This window comes from Coniophora puteana, assembly GCF_000271625.1.
Source record: "Coniophora puteana RWD-64-598 SS2 unplaced genomic scaffold CONPUscaffold_9, whole genome shotgun sequence".
Classification (NCBI taxonomy): Eukaryota; Fungi; Basidiomycota; class Agaricomycetes; order Boletales; family Coniophoraceae; genus Coniophora; species Coniophora puteana.
In genome coordinates this window covers 1,691,372-1,707,309 of record NW_006913061.1, presented here as the reverse complement: position 1 = coordinate 1,707,309, position 15,938 = coordinate 1,691,372, and the positions used below count along the sequence as shown (strand labels likewise).

General features: G+C 51.6%; 6 protein-coding genes across 6 annotated transcripts; 2 read left to right on the top strand and 4 right to left on the bottom strand.

Annotated features, from left to right (window-relative positions):
* Positions 1-184: 184 nt before the first annotated feature.
* Positions 185-2,017, bottom strand: CONPUDRAFT_83558 (dimethylaniline monooxygenase). The gene is made up of 3 exons (XM_007772773.1): positions 1,689-2,017; positions 1,079-1,613; positions 185-1,027 (listed from the first exon to the last, which is right to left on the bottom strand). The coding sequence occupies exons 1-3, from the start codon at positions 1,916-1,918 to the stop codon at positions 221-223; spliced, it is 1,572 nt and encodes a 523-aa protein (XP_007770963.1). The 5' UTR covers positions 1,919-2,017; the 3' UTR covers positions 185-220.
* A 131-nt stretch (positions 2,018-2,148) lies between these two features.
* Positions 2,149-4,090, bottom strand: CONPUDRAFT_138438 (uncharacterized protein; the record flags this gene model as incomplete). Its single annotated transcript, XM_007772772.1, has 6 exons — positions 2,149-2,796; positions 2,850-3,082; positions 3,136-3,446; positions 3,513-3,571; positions 3,626-3,698; positions 3,752-4,090. 6 exons carry the CDS (start codon positions 4,088-4,090, stop codon positions 2,312-2,314), a joined length of 1,500 nt encoding a protein of 499 aa, XP_007770962.1. The 3' UTR covers positions 2,149-2,311.
* A 165-nt stretch (positions 4,091-4,255) lies between these two features.
* On the bottom strand, positions 4,256-5,951 carry CONPUDRAFT_167071 (uncharacterized protein). The gene is made up of 4 exons (XM_007772771.1): positions 5,624-5,951; positions 5,302-5,552; positions 5,024-5,243; positions 4,256-4,967 (listed from the first exon to the last, which is right to left on the bottom strand). Exons 1-4 carry the CDS (start codon positions 5,831-5,833, stop codon positions 4,380-4,382), a joined length of 1,269 nt encoding a protein of 422 aa, XP_007770961.1. The 5' UTR covers positions 5,834-5,951; the 3' UTR covers positions 4,256-4,379.
* Positions 5,952-6,204: 253 nt separating this feature from the next.
* Positions 6,205-8,459, bottom strand: CONPUDRAFT_167070 (glycoside hydrolase family 25 protein). Its single transcript, XM_007772770.1, has 8 exons — positions 8,078-8,459; positions 7,238-8,025; positions 7,044-7,178; positions 6,942-6,992; positions 6,787-6,883; positions 6,721-6,728; positions 6,451-6,661; positions 6,205-6,398 (listed from the first exon to the last, which is right to left on the bottom strand). Exons 2-8 carry the CDS (start codon positions 7,416-7,418, stop codon positions 6,383-6,385), a joined length of 699 nt encoding a protein of 232 aa, XP_007770960.1. The 5' UTR covers positions 7,419-8,025; positions 8,078-8,459; the 3' UTR covers positions 6,205-6,382.
* Positions 8,460-8,716: 257 nt separating this feature from the next.
* CONPUDRAFT_83555 (uncharacterized protein) lies at positions 8,717-10,993 on the top strand. Its single transcript, XM_007772769.1, has 5 exons — positions 8,717-9,071; positions 9,124-9,312; positions 9,364-9,955; positions 10,007-10,414; positions 10,474-10,993. The coding sequence occupies exons 1-5, from the start codon at positions 8,946-8,948 to the stop codon at positions 10,686-10,688; spliced, it is 1,530 nt and encodes a 509-aa protein (XP_007770959.1). The 5' UTR covers positions 8,717-8,945; the 3' UTR covers positions 10,689-10,993.
* Positions 10,994-11,584: 591 nt separating this feature from the next.
* On the top strand, positions 11,585-15,823 carry CONPUDRAFT_127287 (ARM repeat-containing protein). Its single transcript, XM_007772768.1, has 16 exons — positions 11,585-11,623; positions 11,692-11,763; positions 11,823-11,912; positions 11,969-12,102; positions 12,158-12,427; positions 12,479-12,530; positions 12,582-12,698; positions 12,749-12,876; positions 12,928-13,039; positions 13,089-13,406; positions 13,459-14,014; positions 14,070-14,431; positions 14,486-14,571; positions 14,620-14,693; positions 14,748-14,974; positions 15,031-15,823. The coding sequence occupies exons 1-16, from the start codon at positions 11,618-11,620 to the stop codon at positions 15,670-15,672; spliced, it is 3,246 nt and encodes a 1,081-aa protein (XP_007770958.1). The 5' UTR covers positions 11,585-11,617; the 3' UTR covers positions 15,673-15,823.
* The last annotated feature ends 115 nt before the right edge of the window (positions 15,824-15,938 follow it).

Genomic DNA, 15,938 nt, shown 5'->3' with positions numbered 1-15,938 from the left:
ACCTCGTCAAGTTTACTGTTTTAGTGTTTTCTCTTTTTCACAATCCCCTAATCTTGCTATTTAGTTTCTCTCAACTTCACCTCTAATTTTCAACATTTTGGTGACCAAGTGGCACACTTTCATGACCATATCAGCAACACACCGGCATATTGGAATCCGTGGCTGAAGAATGCATACAAGTTGTCGTAACTATCTATCTGCGTTAGATCTACCTGTATAGTTAGTAGTCTACAAACATCGGCTCGGGGGGGAACTGCAGGCCCTGCTCGTGCTCCCAGTTCTCTTGCCACTCATTCAGGCGGCGCAACAAAGCGGCCCACTCTTCCTCAGTCTCAACGCCCTCTAGCCACTGTTCTTGCGTGCCCAATACCTCCACCCTCGTCCATCCACGCTTCAGGTAAGGAAGCATTGCACATTCCCTGCGCCACTTCTCTGTGAAAGGTTGCTTCTCGGGTATGCTATGTCTCTCGAAAATTCGAGATACTAGGCTATCCGGGTAATCGAATGCACCGTACTTGCCTACCATCTTATGACCAATGTAGTAAGGGTCCAGGTCAAGGGATCGGAGGTAGTTTTCACGGTTCGCGAGCTCTTCAAGCATCCCCTCGCGCGACGAGAGCACACTCGCATTGGCAATCGCACTCGCAAGGTATCGACTTTGAGCTGTATCGGATGGACAGTTGAATAGAGAGCTTGGCAGACCAATGAAGGAGAGTGCTGTTGGTGGGTAGGACGGTGCCAGAGAGAAGATATGCTCATGCAGAGGGAATATATAGCGCAGATTGGTCGCCAAGTATTTCGTGTATGTGTTATTCGAGCGAGCATCAGGGTAGATTAACATCTCGTTACCCCTTTCCAAGAACGGCCAACGCATCTCGTATCCCGTGCCGAGCAAAACGACGTCTACGTCATGTACTTTCGTCCCGTCTTTGAAGATAACACCGTCGGAGGTAAAGTGCGATATTTCTGGCTTCTGAACGACCGGCGGGAGGATGGGATCAACTTCTCCCCGTACAGATTGATAGGTCTGTCAAGGAGTCAGGAAGCCATTAGTCACTCACTTAGCGCATAAACTTACCCGCTTAGCAACACGTCCGATTTGCGAAGCTGAATCCCGAGCGCTAGCGCCTGAGCCGACCACTACCACAGTGTTGTTGGTGTAGGATTCTGGATGCCTATACCAAAGGGTATGAACCATAGCTCGCTGAACCCCTTCTGGGCTGTGCGCTAGCCACTCTTCTTGCCCGGCGAAGTGGGGCACCCTAGGATAATGAAAATGGCCAGCTGCAATAACGAGGTGGTCGAATGATTTCCGGATTTCCTGGTCGTGATTGTCGCGCACGAGAACGTCCCATTTCCCGCTGTCTGAATTGCCAGTCCATGATGTAGAGAGAACTGTATGGTTGAAGAGGATATAGTTTGTGAGGTTCATTGCCTGGGCATAGTCATGATGGTACTTTTCGACGTGTTCGTGGCTGGGAAAGACAGGGGTATTCGGCGGAAACGGGAAGTTTGGGTATGTCATCGACGGAACGGGTGTGTTCGTATGCAGGAGTGGGTATAGCGGGGTCTCAGGCAGCTCTGGAGGTTCGTAAGAGCGAGTATCCGGCAGCCTAGGGTGTAACGCGAATCAAACGACATAGGTTTGGCTGTATGTTGAAGTCGGTTCGGGAAACGAGATAACTCACCAAACGCCACCACTGTTCCACCGTTGCTCGTACACCACAAATTCCCAGTTGGACAGTACTTTCTCTGGCAAGTCAACAAGGGCCTTGATAGCAGCTAGACCAGCGCTGCCGGCACCAACTATGGCCACGGATTTGGTTGGGACAGCGTTGGCGGGCTGTGAAGTACTCTCGAGCCACGACGCCAATACCGAGCCAAAGAGGGAGAGTGCGAGCTGAGGGATCAGTTGCATCACGTCTACGTCGCCGACTCGTCTGCAAGAGTGCCGTAGAATTCGAATATAACTGCGGACATACGCGTGAGCAACGAAGTATCAGCTTGCAGGGCAGCCTTTATATGTGTGTGTCCATGTGTGTGTTAGGAAAGATTCAGAACTGTATCATTCTCCCTGCCTTATCGCTTAATGGAGTTCGTTCAGTACAGTCAGCCTCGGCCTTTGCCCGCCTTATCGTACGCGTATTATGCATCAAAATGGCGTAATCGCATATTTGACCTATCCAGGTGCGTGTATGTGGAACATCTCGAGCTCATGCGCAAAAAACGTCCCATGTTGCGTGCATACGATATCTATAGCGCCCACTAGGCAAAGGGTCTAGGAAAGCAGTCTAGCTGAATAATGGATTAATCATGACGAGATGATAGCAGCTACGCCTGGCGGACTCCCTCCAATGTCCTGAGCAAGATTATTGTCCCCTTCTCCTGCATTTCCCAGCTTCTCCCCTAGCTTGTCAAGTAGACCCTGCAGCTCGGTCGCTTCCTCGACGAGCTTGCCAATCGTACCGTCCTTTTCGGGTTCCTTTTGCAGACTCAGCGACTCGACCGCTTGCTGGGTCACCTCTTTCCAGGTTGTGCCCTCCGTCGCGAGCAGCCCAGCGAGTTCATCTTTGATCCGTCGGCACATGCCCGCGCCGTCGTAGCCAAAGCTGGTGTACACCTGCACGAGCGAGGCTCCAGCGCGAGCATATTCAAGGGCATCAGCACCACTGCTTATGCCACCACACCCTATGATAGGGATGTTAGCTGGAAGGTTGGATCGGAGGGTCTTCAGGGTACGGAGAGCAAATGACTTGAGCGGTACTCCCGAGAGACCTCCAACCTCAACTTTGTTGGCTGAAAAATAAATGAGCTCCCGAGTTTCTACATCTGAAAACGCCCGATTTTACCGTCTAGCAGATTTGAAGGTCGAGCGACGGTGGTGTTGCTGACAATGACACCATCTACACCGCTATGCCGTATCACCTCAGCAATCTCGATGGTCTGAAATTCCTCCAGATCTGGTGCGAGTTTAAGCACAAGCCTTGGCCGACGGGAGGTAATGGGTGATGGAGGTAGGGCGTCGCGTGCTTCAGTCACTTGCTTCAGCAGCTCATCAAGCAGCTCCCGGTTCTGCAAACCTCTGTAGTAGGCTTAGTATCCGCTCTTTTGCAATCGATTTAAACATATGCTCACCTCAGCCCCGGTGTGTTCGGACTGGAAACGTTCACGACCAATACATCCGCAACTGGCCCAAACGTCCATACGCCCGAGACGAAGTCATCGACAGAGTCCGCCGGTGATGTCTTGTTCTTGCCAAGGTTCACGGCGAGGATCGCCCCCGGGCGGAGTGCAGCTGTCGAGCTCTCATCAACTTGGGTGAACTTGGGTATGCGCGCACGGAGACGCGTCAAGACAGACACAGAGCCATCAGAAGGGAAGCCATAACGGTTGATGAGTGCGGCGTCGTCGGGCAGGTGGAACACGCGTGGACGAGGGTTACCTGGCTTCAAGGAGCTTGCCGATTAGTTGCTGGACCAGGGGTCGCATCCTTGTTTAAAGAGAAAGTTCACCTGAGGCTTTGGTGTGACACTACCAATCTCCACCCAGCTGAATCCCAAGTTCAGAAGGCCTCGTCGCGTAAACTTAGTGTATGTGAGGACTTCTTATGACCGTAGGGACATACCATCGACCGCTTCACCATCCTTGTCGAAACCAGCGGCGAGACCGATGGGGTTATGAAGCTTCTGGCCCAAGAACTACTTCATACAATAAGAGCTGTTTGACGAACGCGTCAAATGGCTGCACTAACCTCGCACTGCAGCCTCTCGTCATCGGTCAGAGGATCGCGCGGCCCCAGACCGCTCCGAAGCACTTTCACAGCAATTTTATGGGACGTCTCCGCGTCGAAGATGTACCGCAAGACAGGTGTGAAGACATAACGGTGAATGGCTGAACGAGAGTCGAAGTAGTAGACGGAGAAGAGACCGGCGGAAACCGCGAAGAGCGTGCCGTAGAGCGCAGTGCGGCCAGTTGCGGGCGGCGCCGAGGAGGTACTTGCCTGGCGGATAGGGACGGTGCGGAAGGCTGGCGCACTGCGATGTCGGAGAGAACTAAGGATGTTGGAGCGCTGGCAGCGTAGGGCCGCCATGGGTTGTGTGCTAAGCTCGTCCGCCGGAAGTATATGTCGGGTCGCAAAGACAATTTTGTTTGCTACAGTTTATCAATTTGAAGCTACTACGTAGTTACATCAAATAGCATGTACAAGCATCTTTAGCTAACGTCTGCATGATATATACCACCTCAAGCATTGCAAGCGCTCAATATTTTCATTCAAGTTATAACTTACACATTATGCGCAGGATCTGTCTAATTACATGTAATGTTGTACAAGGGGATGAAACCGTCCGCCCTTTTGTGCTTCACTATCTCGATCTTCATCACACGTCTAAGCGGAACCACAATGGAATCATCTTCCACATCCTCTCGCGCTCTCTGGATGCCCACATCTCAAGCAGCCTGGCACATGCCTCGCACTCTGAAGCCTCTCCTCGTAATGTCTCGCCGGCCCTCGTTCCCTCCCCTCCGGATGCCGTCTGCCCACCGAAGTCGTAGAGTGGCTGCCCGAGCTCCTCCGCGGCATACAGCGGGTCGGTGCACCCGCGCTCCTTATCGAATAGGTAATGCTGCGTCGCCAGCGACACGAGCTCAGAGAAATCTTTTCGACACGCATGATGCGAATGCGACCCCGTGCGATGATGACTCGGATGAAAGTACGCGACAGGTGTGTGTGTTGAATGGACATTTGAGCCAATGCCCTGGATGAGCGTTATGATTGCCTGTTGCGCCGCCTCTTTTCCCAGAACAAGACGCTGCATATCTTGCCCTGAGAGTGGGAGGTAGGGATGCAGGCAATCCACGCCATTGTCCGGATCGAATATCTGTGAGTAGTGATACCTGGACAGGTCGTAGAAGGCCGACGGGAGAAGAGAAGGCGCATCAACTTCACGTGCAAGATTGATTACACTCTACATGATGGAGAATGATGATATCTTGTTCTGATGAGACGGAGTGAGGCACTCACGATAGGAGATGGATATATGCCGTTGGCGCCGAGCCCGTTTTGGAGCTCGCTCGCCCTCGCAGCATCTTCTCTGGCGTCCCAGCCTTTGAGCGTGGAGGGCCATGCTTCGCTGAGATGCCCGATCGCCTTCGTCCGCAATGAGTCAGCGAGATACTTGGTAGCGAGTCTAAGGATACCAGAGACAACACGAAAGTCGGCAGGATCGTTATTTCCAAATGCCCTTGAATAAACGGGTGGTCACGGATTATGGACGGCGAGGCAATGGTAGGTATGCTTACGGGCCATCATACAGAGCAGTCAAAAGGTTTGCAACATCTTCCGAGGAATCGTGAAGCCTGACTACAGGACATCCCTCAATTTCATCCGAGGGCTCAATGCGGAGAAGTGGACTGTTCTGCGACGAGATAGACGCAGTCACGTCAACCTGTGTTGGTTGGGGCAAAGAGAAGAGATCGCGGAAGAAAGGCGAGTGACGAGACAGCTGGGACTTGTGTACACGGAAGATAGCGTTGCCTGCTTGGAGGACGACCTGGGTGGGGTAAGAGGTTGAGGGACGGGTACGTACAGTTTACGATAAGCAAGCTGCGGTTCTACACGTACCGAGCCGTCAATGAACCATAAATCGTGATGCCGAGTAAGACTTGGTGACTCTGTTGGCTGTCGGGCGGTCTCATGGAAAGAGGAGGTAATCACCGGGGAAGACGCTGACCGGGTCGCAATTAGGCGGCGGCTAGGGGGCGGGCTGCGGGGAGGGTAGAAGCTAGTGCTCGATGCAGAGAAGGGCGAGTAACCCGTCTGCAACATCGCCATTGGTCGCGTGGGGGGTCGCGGCGACCGCTATCTTACTCCCTCGCTGTATTCGTAAAGCCAAAGCCGCTTGAGGGAGAGGTTCGAACGCTGTGCTGATTATATGAGATGGTTGGCTGCCACCTGGCCACCAACAGCGGTGCCCGAGATGGGCGAGCCACTTGCGATGGAAACTTCGCTCCACGCCAACAGATAAGAACTGGACAATAGCGCCTGTTATAAACATGTACATGACTTCGCTCAGTCATGCCGACTAGGAAGAAGGCTGTTCGGCATAAGACGTGAGCATCATCCGTCAGCGATGTACCCCCTTTCTGTGTCAATTTACATCCCTTTAGATGTATGATCTTAGTTCAATTATTACAAGTAGCTACATTCCACGTTCATTAATGGCACACACATCACAGCTTAAACCCTATACACTCAAGCCACCTAGCGCCAGAGTCCAAGCGGTACCCTCTACTGGTAGTGTTTATTTACCACTAGCTTACTTATATCAAAGGACTTATGTATCTACGGCCATCTTACTCACTCCGATAGTTTTCCTCGTTTTCATCCAGATGCAATCCTGTAAGTATCCACAATTAGTGCCATGATGCCAAAGAGTGATTTTGACATACGCCTTTAGCCCAGCGGCGTCACCATTGAAGTAATCTTGATCTCCAGGGTTGGAACCAGAGTCGGCATACTGCCAAAACGTCTCATACTCCCAGCCAGCAGGGAGCGTCCCGACTGACGAGGCGTAGTCTGCAAGCCATAGCGGGCTATTAGCAGCAAAAGTAGCGCTGTTGCCTGTACACGTCGTCCACCAATCCGTGGTGGTGTAGATCACTAGTGACATGACTTCTGTCAGGGCCATTAATTGATTCGCCATTCAACTAAAGGCTTACCAGGGTATCTGTAGGTAGATTGATCCAATGTATCGGGGCAACTGTTTACGTGAAAATAAATCTTACCGGCCAGTTGAAGACTGATAAGTATTTGAGAAATCCATAACCCATGTTACCATGTCAGCTGCGCTCAGGCCATAGCACTCAGCGCCTGAGGGGTTGTCTACCAACGAATATCAAGCTTATAGGACTACCAGAGTTATGAGTTTATGTTCACTTACATTCAATGTCCAGCGCCCCAGGGAGGGTGATGCCGTCAGCAGTCCAGCCACCTTCAATCGAATATCAATGGAACATCATGCGATGGTGGAGCACGTACTTACCGCCATTCGAAACGAAGTAACTGGCTTGAGTCGCACCGTCCGACTCATCAGGATGTGCAAAATGGTATGCCCCACGAATAATCCCTGCATTTGAAGCACCTTCATATTGGCCACTAAATTGGGGGCTGGTATATCCTTTATAAATCGTTTACTAGTATCTGGAGATATGACCTGGACCAGCCGACGCAACATACCCGTTCCCTCTGTAGCCTTGATGTATGCAAAGGTTACGCCGCTAGACGCGACACTGCTCCAGTCGATGTCTGTCTGATAGTCGGACACGTCGATGCCCTGTGGGTCGGCGCGTTTCTGCAATGTGGTCGGGGAAGCACTGGCAGAAGCAAGGCCCAGAGATATCGCGAACAGGTACTTCATACTAGCTGGCTGAGCGAGGTCGAAGGATTCCCCCACTCCTGGTCATAGATAGATATCCACTTCTTTTATACCCCACGAGGCATAGTTGACGCTGACCGGGATGTATGCAAGATCTGTCAGAGAAGGTCAGAGACCATGCGTTGGCGTCAATGAGCGTGACAGTTTTTTCTCGGGATCTGCAGGATTCCTGACGTTTTGTGAGATTGAGATATCTGGCCATCACAAAGTGTCATGAAAGACTCTTCGCATGAGAGTTCATGGCTGGTTGATGCTTGATAGTTGCTTGATAGTACTAGTTTTCTTACCAAAGAAGGACAATTATGCGTTAACCACCTTCGCAATCCAACCTGTCTTAACTTTGGCGCATCAAAGGTCCGTTTTGAGTGACAGGCCCGGTCTGTTCGTTGGTTAGTCTTTCAGATGAGGCGTGAGATAACAAACGGGTGAGAGCAAATGACACTTAAGACCAATAACAATGGGATCAGACGCAATGCTGCGAAGTCTTCCGCATGCTTGATTGTGAGGTCCGGGACACTGCAGGAGGGTAAAACCTGCAGGACCGTGACCCAGCTGCATGAGCTCCCTGAGACAGAACGTTTTGATTCCCCTTGAAGATCCAATTTTAACTCATTAGTCCGATGGTACAATGTACTTCTTACAGTGGTGTCTGCCGCATGGCTCCCTCGGTTCGTTGAGCAGATGACCAAAGAGCGCGAGAGAAAACAAGGCCGAGCTCATGACACAGCAGACCGCAATGGAGGGTGTCATAGCAATATCGCAGCCTCATCCTGGGAGAAGATCTGCAATGCCTTTTTCCTCCACGAGGTTCATTGTAACGCAGTAACAACGAAACCGGGGTCCGCGGGCTAGGCGCACCCGTTGTTGCGTTGGCGATGGCGGATCCGCCGAGAGAGTTGAAAACAAGTTGAAATTGAATGCTCGTTTCCGACATACCGAGACTACCTCAGTGCGAGACCGTGTACGAGGACGTATACGAAACGACAAATGAAGATCTCGATTCAGGGTCGGGGTAACGGAAAGGACTGCATGCTTTCTGAAGGAGATTAAAAGAGTTAAAAGACGTTGAATGGTCAACAGCTTGGATCCATAAGGAGACGTTCAAAAATGGTATTCACGGGTAAATGCACACACGGCGTAGAAAGAAAAAGGGGCTGGTCTTGGCTTGTGGTTGTTGCAAGTTGCGACTGTGCAGGTTACCCAATTCGGAGGCAACTCACAACGGCTCCACTCTGACTTACCCAGGACTTTGTCTCTTGCTATCGCTCTGGATACGAATTCAAAATTCTACGCCCAGTCCTAGCCTCATAAAGGCTCCCTTGCAGCTCGAATATGGCCAAACTCTCGCAAGCCGCACGACTTTCTCCTCTCTCTTTCTTCCTCTTTCTTTCCGAGCTGTGCTCGTGTTCTCTCATTCTCCCTAGCCCACTCTCTACAGTCTAGTCCTTGAGTAGTGCTTGACGCACACTTTCCGTACCAACCTTCCTTACGACACGGTATTCTTCAAAGATGCGATTCGCCTCATTAACGACCCTTGCCTGTGGTGCTGTCTTCGTCCAATCTGCTCCATTGAGGCAGCACAAGCGCATTGCCCAAGTTATCTCTGACTCTACCACTAAATGGGAAGCTGCCTGCGTACGTATGCTGTTAGAACTTATACCCGTTTCCATACTGATATCGCTTGTAGGATGCGGCTGGTGGCGGCTCACAGTGCAATACCATTTCTGTTAATGCCTTCGGCACGCTTCTTGCTGCGCCGCCAGCCTGTGCCCAGCAGGATGCTGCGGACCAGATGATCGACTTGGCCAAGCAGCTCAACAACAACGCAGACATGATCTCCCTCGCTCAGATCTTTGCTCAGCAGCCTCGCAACTCAGTACGTACCTTTTGAAATGTGACTCTGAATTTTCTGACCTATTCTCCACAGCCTACTTCTCAGGCGGTCCCCTACTGTCAGTCCGCGCCCAAGAATGCGGAGCTAAACGGCCTTTTCCAATGTCAGTTCCAAGGTGCAGACGAGAAGACCTTTGTCGGTGGTGTTGCGGTTGGCGGCAACGGTACGATCCCCTTCGGCATGTCCTCCCCCGTCTCTCCTGCGGGCTCTTGCTCTGCCAATCCATCTGGACCAATCCCTGATGGCCAGCAACTCGTCGACATTACTCAGAATCCCGGCGCTAGCAGTACTGGAGGCTCGAGCGGCTCGGGCTCCAACTCTACGAGTACGGGCTCTTCATCCAGTGGCTCTAGCGATACGAGCGCGACTGCGACCGCCACGGGCGCCGCTGGAGCCAGTACCTCTGCTGTGTCTTCCACTGCTACCGGATCTACCGGATCTTCGTCTGCTTCTGACCCTTCCTCTACCGGAAGTAGTACGGTTGGCACCGGCAGCTCGGGCAACACCACGGGCAGTACTAGTGGTAGTGAGGGTGGAAGCAGCAGCTTCTTGCTCTCAAACGGCCAGGAAGCCCAGAAACAGAACGCACAATTTGCTTCGTTGACCTCAAGCTCCAGCTGCACTGGTGAGGAATGATCGTAAAGCCTGACGTTGGTTATGCTGACCTGGACCACAGAGGGTGAGAATGCATGTGTTCAGGGCTCTTTCGCGCAATGTGTCAACGGCAAATTCGAGACGACGTCGTGTGGCTCCGGCTTGACCTGCGCAGCTCTTCCTCTCGTCAACTCTCAGGGTACTTCCATCACCTGTACGACGACAGCCGATGCTGCTGCCCGCATCGCTGCGACTGGCGCTCAGGGAGGTATCGATGGAAGCGGGTCCTCGAATGCGACTGGTACTGCAACCGGTAGCGCCAGTGGATCCATTGGCACCACGACCGCTGCTAATCCAGCTTCGAGTGGGGCTGTCGCCGTGAGCACGGGCAACACGAGTGACAGCCAGAGCTTCCTGCTTTCCAACGGGCAGGGAGCCCAGAAACAGAACGCTCAATTTGCTTCGCTAACTACCAGCTCCAGCTGCACTGGTGAGTTCAGAGGCCTGATCGGTACGCCTGGCTTCGATGTTGCTGACACAATCTTTTAGAGGGCGAGAACGCTTGCGTTCAGGGTTCCTTTGCCCAGTGTGTTGACGGAAATTTCGAGACAAGCTCGTGTGGCTCCGGTTTAACCTGCGCTGCACTTCCCCTTGTAAACTCGCAGGGAACATCCGTCACCTGTACTACGACAGCCGACGCTGCTTCCCGCATTGCTGCGACTGGCGCTCAAGGAGGTATCGACGGGACCGGTTCTTCGTCCTGAGGGCGATGATTCCCGCATCATCAAAACTCTACTTATCTGTGACGGTAGGTCCGCAATCTCGCCAGACAACGATTTCTGGTAGATTTATTCTAGCACTTAACAAATGTTGTCACTTTAAGAATGTCTTAGTTTTACATCGGGTTCCGGATCCTTTTACACTAACGACGTCGGCTTGCGATAATAAACGATGCGGACGCCAGAAAAAACATCTCTATGTTTTATCTCATCGGATTTACCCAAAATTTGTGGACATTCTGATCCCTTGCGAGAGAACGTGGATAGGAGGGAAAAATGTAAATGCAATGTCGGTTTTTGGTCGATCGACTTTGAGTCATGCTTGAGCCTTGCTCCCGCTAGTACAAACAGAGACCCATGAACTTGCTCAGTCGATTAACATGGTCACTTTATGAATTCAAAAGCTTAAGGTTATCCTATAGCATATATCATCCATGTACGTACGCACAGTAGCCACGGAGTGAGTATATAAGCAAGATGTAGCAGCGAAGCGGTCAACGTCAAAACTCCGTGAGACAGCCGAAGATAAGATCTTGTCAGGGACGACTCTTAACAATCGATCATTGCGGTAAGCTGGGACCATAGCCGAGTACCGATCTACGCGACTTGCAATTACGAAGGCTTCCGTCGAGACACGTTGTGCGCGGGTCCACAATGCACCACGCGCGTAAAGTCATGGCATGCATGCATGATATTATGTTGGAGAAGTCGGCCTAGTCGAGTTCTATACATTTGCTATTATTCGACTTCGGGGACAAATTTGTCGGATTGCGATTGCTCACGTGTGTCGGTTCAACGGCAAAAGATTTTAAACTCCGCCAAATTTTTGGGAGATGGGCATGAAGATCAGTTACGCTATCTCTTCCCCTTACGCATTCTCTTTTTCTTTTCTTTCTCTCCTTTAAGCCCTAGAAATGGATGTACGTCTCATGTCCTATTGAATCGCCTTGCCAACGGTTAAATTCACGTCGCTTTCGATATCCTCCAGCAAAATTACGTCCAAGGGTTGCACAATCTTTTGGTGCAGTCAACGAGCAGCGACACTGTTCAGCTCAAGGCTGTAAGATTAAGCTAGCGTATTCATCAAGGACCTGCGCACTTATATCATGTTCGATCTAGGCTACTGCCACGCTGAACAAGGAATACTACAAAAATCCAGCATGCATATCTGCTCTCGCCAGCATTATCGCAAGCTCACCCGAGAATGCGGTAAGCGTGCACTTTACCCGATTTACGCGATCGTGACATCTGATCTCTCACTGTAGGTGCGCCAACTTGGCGCCGTCGAGCTTCGGAAACGTATCCTACAAAAAAGCGGCGACCTATGGATTCAGCTCCCACAGGAAGAGCGCCAGACGATCAAGTCTAAGCTTCCTGAGCTGGTTCTGCAAGAGCCGGAGTGCGTAAACCTTGGTTCGGTATCTACTTCCCACTTATCAGATTCGTAACCACAGAAAAATCATTCGTCATGCGGATGCACGCGTCGTTGCCGCTATTGCTTCAATCGAAATACCTCTGGGCACCTGGCCTGACCTCCTTCCCTGGCTCAACCAACAATGTGCATCGCCCCAAGTCTCAACGCGCGAGGTCTCCATCTTCATTCTCTTCACCGTTCTGGAACATATCGTAGAAGGTTTCCAAGAACATCTGCAGAACTTCTTCAAGTTCTTCGAGGGCCTGCTGGTGGATCCCGAAAGTATCGAAGTTCGAATCACTACTGTCCGGTGCGCTGTCCTGAGACTCGCCTCTTGACTTATCTTAACTGTCGCGTTTAGGGCATTGGGCGTGATCGCTCAATATATCGATGCTGACGATAAAGCAGACATTGTTAGTTTCTCATCTGCGATACGATAAGTTCCTAACTCACCCTTGCTGCAGAAATCATTTCAAGCCCTTGTTCCTGCGATGATTGGAGTTGTTGGCCAAGCCATCGAAGCGGGTGACGAGGCGGGCGCTCGCCAGCTCTTTGACGTCTTTGAGACATTGCTTATCCTCGTGAGTGTGGATCATTGGGCATGCGACTAAGTCTCTCATGTGCATGCCAGGAAATCCCTGTTCTTGGCCCACACATCTCTCAGCTTGCCTCATTCCTCCTCCAGTGTGGCGGAAACAGTGCGCTTGATACTGACATGCGCATTCTCGCTCTGAACGCTCTCAACTGGACTGTGCAGTAGTAGGTGTCTCATCATGCAGTGCGCTGAACGAGTTACTGAGGCTCTTCAAGCAAAAAGTCGAAGATTCAAGCCCAGAACTTAGCAGGCGCCATTTTGGAGGGCCTGATGCCCATCACTACTGAACCTGAGCCCGAAGACGCTGACGACGATGCTCCATGCCGAGTGCGTATCTCTTCATCTTTATGGGACTTTCTTTCTGAACGTTCCCTAGTCAGCACTCCGTATCATTGACGGCCTTGCTACCTCCCTCCCTCCTTCGCAAGTCTTCCCTGCTTTGCGTACTCTGATCCAGGGCTACTTCTCTTCGCCCGACCCCAATCGCCGACGTGGGGCCATGCTTGCTCTTGGTGTCGCCGTGGAAGGCTGTAGCGAGTTTATGACGCCCTTAATGCCGCATGTGTGGCCGGTTATCGAGGCCGGCCTCCATGATTCCGATGCGTCGGTTCGTAAGGCAAGCTGTGTGGCCGTGAGCTGTCTTTGTGAGTGGCTCGAGGAAGATTGCTCCGCAAGACATGCCACCCTCGTCCCTGTACGATTCATTGTTCTTCTCGAAGTCATGGAGATCACTAAATAATTTTCAGGCCATCATGCAACTTGTCCATGATCCAGCTACCCAACGCTCGGCGTGCACGGCTCTTGACGCTCTCCTGGAGATCCTTCATGACGTCATCGACCAATATCTCCAACTTATCATGGAACAGCTTGCTGGATTGCTGGACTCCGCTCCACTCCCGGTCAAGACGGTTGTCACCGGGGCCATTGGGAGTGCCGCTCATGCCTCCAAGGAAAAGTTCTTGCCATACTTCCAGCCCACAATGAATCGTCTCCAGCATTTCCTTATCCTGACTGGCGAAGGCGAAGAAACCGAACTTCGTGGCATCGCAATGGATGCCGTCGGCACATTTGCTGAAGCTGTTGGCACGGATGTTTTCCGTCCTTACTTCCCCGACATGATGAAGCAGGCATTCCAGGGTCTTGAGATGGGTTCTGCTCGTTTGAGGGAGTGCAGCTTTTTGTTCTTTAGTGTGATGGCCCGCGTGTTTGGCGAGGAGTTCAGCCCTTACCTGGGCAATGTCGTCCCTGCTCTTTTGTCCAGCTGCAGTCAGACAGAACACGGCGAGGAGAACTTGGCAAATGGTGCGTACTACACTTCTGAACTCTATCTCGCCGCTAAGCAGGCTGCCGGATAAAGACGCTGAAATTGCAGCTGCTTTCGCCTCAGGATCATCGCCTGCAAACGCGATTTCCCTGACCGAAGATGGTGACGGTGATGCCGAAATCGAGCTGGAGGACGTCGACGTCGACAAGATGCTTGAGGTCAACAGTGCCATTGCGGTAGAGAAGGAGATTGCGGCCGATACTATTGGTGCGCTCTTCGCGGCCACTCGTGGCCACTTCTTCCCCTTCGTAGAGCAGTGTACACTGGAGCTGGTCAACCTGTTGAGCCACTACTACGAGGGCATCAGGAAATCGGCCACCGACTCTCTACTAGAGATTGTCCGCACTTTCTACGAGCTCAGCGACCATCAAGACTGGCAGCCGGGTGCCTCTGTGGTGGGGATACAACTATTTTCTAAAGTTCATGCCACGCTCTAACACTTTTGCTAGCAGGTTCCCTTGAGCCCGAATGTCAAGGAGCTTGTCGGACACATCATCCGCCCACTCCTTGAGATGTACGAGACCGAGGACAACAAGTGAGTACTGGTATGCTCCGTCTGATCATAATACTGAACAAGGTTCAGGAGCGTTGTCGCGGCGCTTTGTGTCGGTTTGGCCGAGACGATCAACAAGATTGGTCCGGCCTTTATTGAAGGGCGTAAGTAGTTCAAGGCATCGACGCATTCATGTATGTCTGAATAAGGCTACGTAGAGCTCGAGAACATCTGCAGTATTGCAGCTCAAGTCCTGGAGCAGAAGGCTCTTTGCCAGCAAGACCCTGATCAGGAGGAAGACGAGGAGGCTCCTGAAGACCAGGCCGAGTACGACTCGGTTCTCATCTCTTCGGCGGGCGATCTTGTCTCAGCCTTGGCGAACGTACTTGGTGCCGACTTTGTTCAGCCCTTCGCGACGTTCTATCCTCTGATATCAAAGTATTATGTGGGTGGAACTGACTATTGCTCCTGTCAGAATTAATTAACCCATGCCGTACACAGAAAAAGAGCAGGTCCCTAAGCGATCGCTCATCTGCGATTGGATGCTTGGCTGAGATCATTGCTGGGATGAAGAGCGCCATTACGCCTTCAACCCAACCCTTGATGGACCTTTTCTATACCGCTCTTGGTGATGAAGAAGCTGAAGTGCAGAGTAACGCCTGCTTCGCCGTCGGTTTACTTGTTGAGCATTCCGAAACCGACCTTTCACCTCAATTCCCACAACTTCTATCTGCCCTCCGACCCATCTTCAACGTTACGCCTGATGCGCCTGTGGCAAGGCTGAACGCCAAGGACAACGCTGCCGGTGCTGTTGCACGTCTCATTTACCGCAACATTTCAGCAGTTCCTCTCGATCAGGTTCTGCCTGTCTTCGTTGAGAGCCTGCCACTCAAGCACGACTACCTTGAGAATCGGCCAGTGTTCAGGACCTTGTTCCACCTCTTCCAGTCCAGCCCCCAGGTTCTCTTTCCCTACATGGATCGGCTACTTATGGTGTTTGCCCACGTTTTGGACCCCAGCTCCTCCGACCAGCTTGGAGATGAGGCGAAAGCCCAGCTTATTCAGTTAATTAGTGTACTGAACCAGGAGAATCCGGGCAAAATTCAAGAGGCAGGCTTGAGTGCTTTCGTTCCTGGAGCATGAGGTTATGACTTTGCTATAGATTTCATGGTCACATGAGGTTTACGAATACTTTTTGCTGTCTTGCTTGTCTGTTCTATGTTAGAGTAGTTTTTTCTTTTGTTATTTGTTGTTAACGATAGTACTTTATGGGTTATAAATTTCACGTGATCACCGTATCGTCGGACGCGTTGAACTTGGACTTGTCTCGGAAGTACTCTCCTTCTACCACCTCTAGATCCCTTCGTTCTTTTCTTTCGAGCTCGCTGGTCGACTCTTTACTGACGAGC

Excerpts from the sequence above, each read along its gene's own strand:
- CONPUDRAFT_83558 (XM_007772773.1), bottom strand. The coding sequence starts at position 1,918 with ATGCAACTGATCCCTCAGCTCGCACTCTCCCTCTTTGGCTCGGTATTG. Across the intron at positions 1,614-1,688 it reads TGGAACAGTGGTGGCGTTTG|GCTGCCGGATACTCGCTCTT; the intron begins GTGAGTTATCTC and ends GTTACACCCTAG. Across the intron at positions 1,028-1,078 it reads TCGGACGTGTTGCTAAGCGG|ACCTATCAATCTGTACGGGG; the intron begins GTAAGTTTATGC and ends ACTCCTTGACAG.
- CONPUDRAFT_167071 (XM_007772771.1), bottom strand. The coding sequence starts at position 5,833 with ATGGCGATGTTGCAGACGGGTTACTCGCCCTTCTCTGCATCGAGCACT. Across the intron at positions 5,553-5,623 it reads TATGGTTCATTGACGGCTCG|GTCGTCCTCCAAGCAGGCAA; the intron begins GTACGTGTAGAA and ends TACCCCACCCAG. Across the intron at positions 4,968-5,023 it reads GCATATATCCATCTCCTATC|AGTGTAATCAATCTTGCACG; the intron begins GTGAGTGCCTCA and ends TCCATCATGTAG.
- CONPUDRAFT_167070 (XM_007772770.1), bottom strand. The coding sequence starts at position 7,418 with ATGAAGTACCTGTTCGCGATATCTCTGGGCCTTGCTTCTGCCAGTGCT. Across the intron at positions 7,179-7,237 it reads CAAGGCTACAGAGGGAACGG|GATATACCAGCCCCCAATTT; the intron begins GTATGTTGCGTC and ends CGATTTATAAAG. Across the intron at positions 6,884-6,941 it reads TGGGGCGCTGGACATTGAAT|ACAACCCCTCAGGCGCTGAG; the intron begins GTAAGTGAACAT and ends ATTCGTTGGTAG.
- CONPUDRAFT_127287 (XM_007772768.1), top strand. Across the intron at positions 12,103-12,157 it reads CTGGTTCTGCAAGAGCCGGA|AAAAATCATTCGTCATGCGG; the intron begins GTGCGTAAACCT and ends TCGTAACCACAG. Across the intron at positions 12,877-12,927 it reads CTCAACTGGACTGTGCAGTA|CAAAAAGTCGAAGATTCAAG; the intron begins GTAGGTGTCTCA and ends AGGCTCTTCAAG.
- CONPUDRAFT_83555 (XM_007772769.1), top strand. The coding sequence starts at position 8,946 with ATGCGATTCGCCTCATTAACGACCCTTGCCTGTGGTGCTGTCTTCGTC. Across the intron at positions 9,072-9,123 it reads CTAAATGGGAAGCTGCCTGC|GATGCGGCTGGTGGCGGCTC; the intron begins GTACGTATGCTG and ends TATCGCTTGTAG. Across the intron at positions 10,415-10,473 it reads TACCAGCTCCAGCTGCACTG|AGGGCGAGAACGCTTGCGTT; the intron begins GTGAGTTCAGAG and ends ACAATCTTTTAG.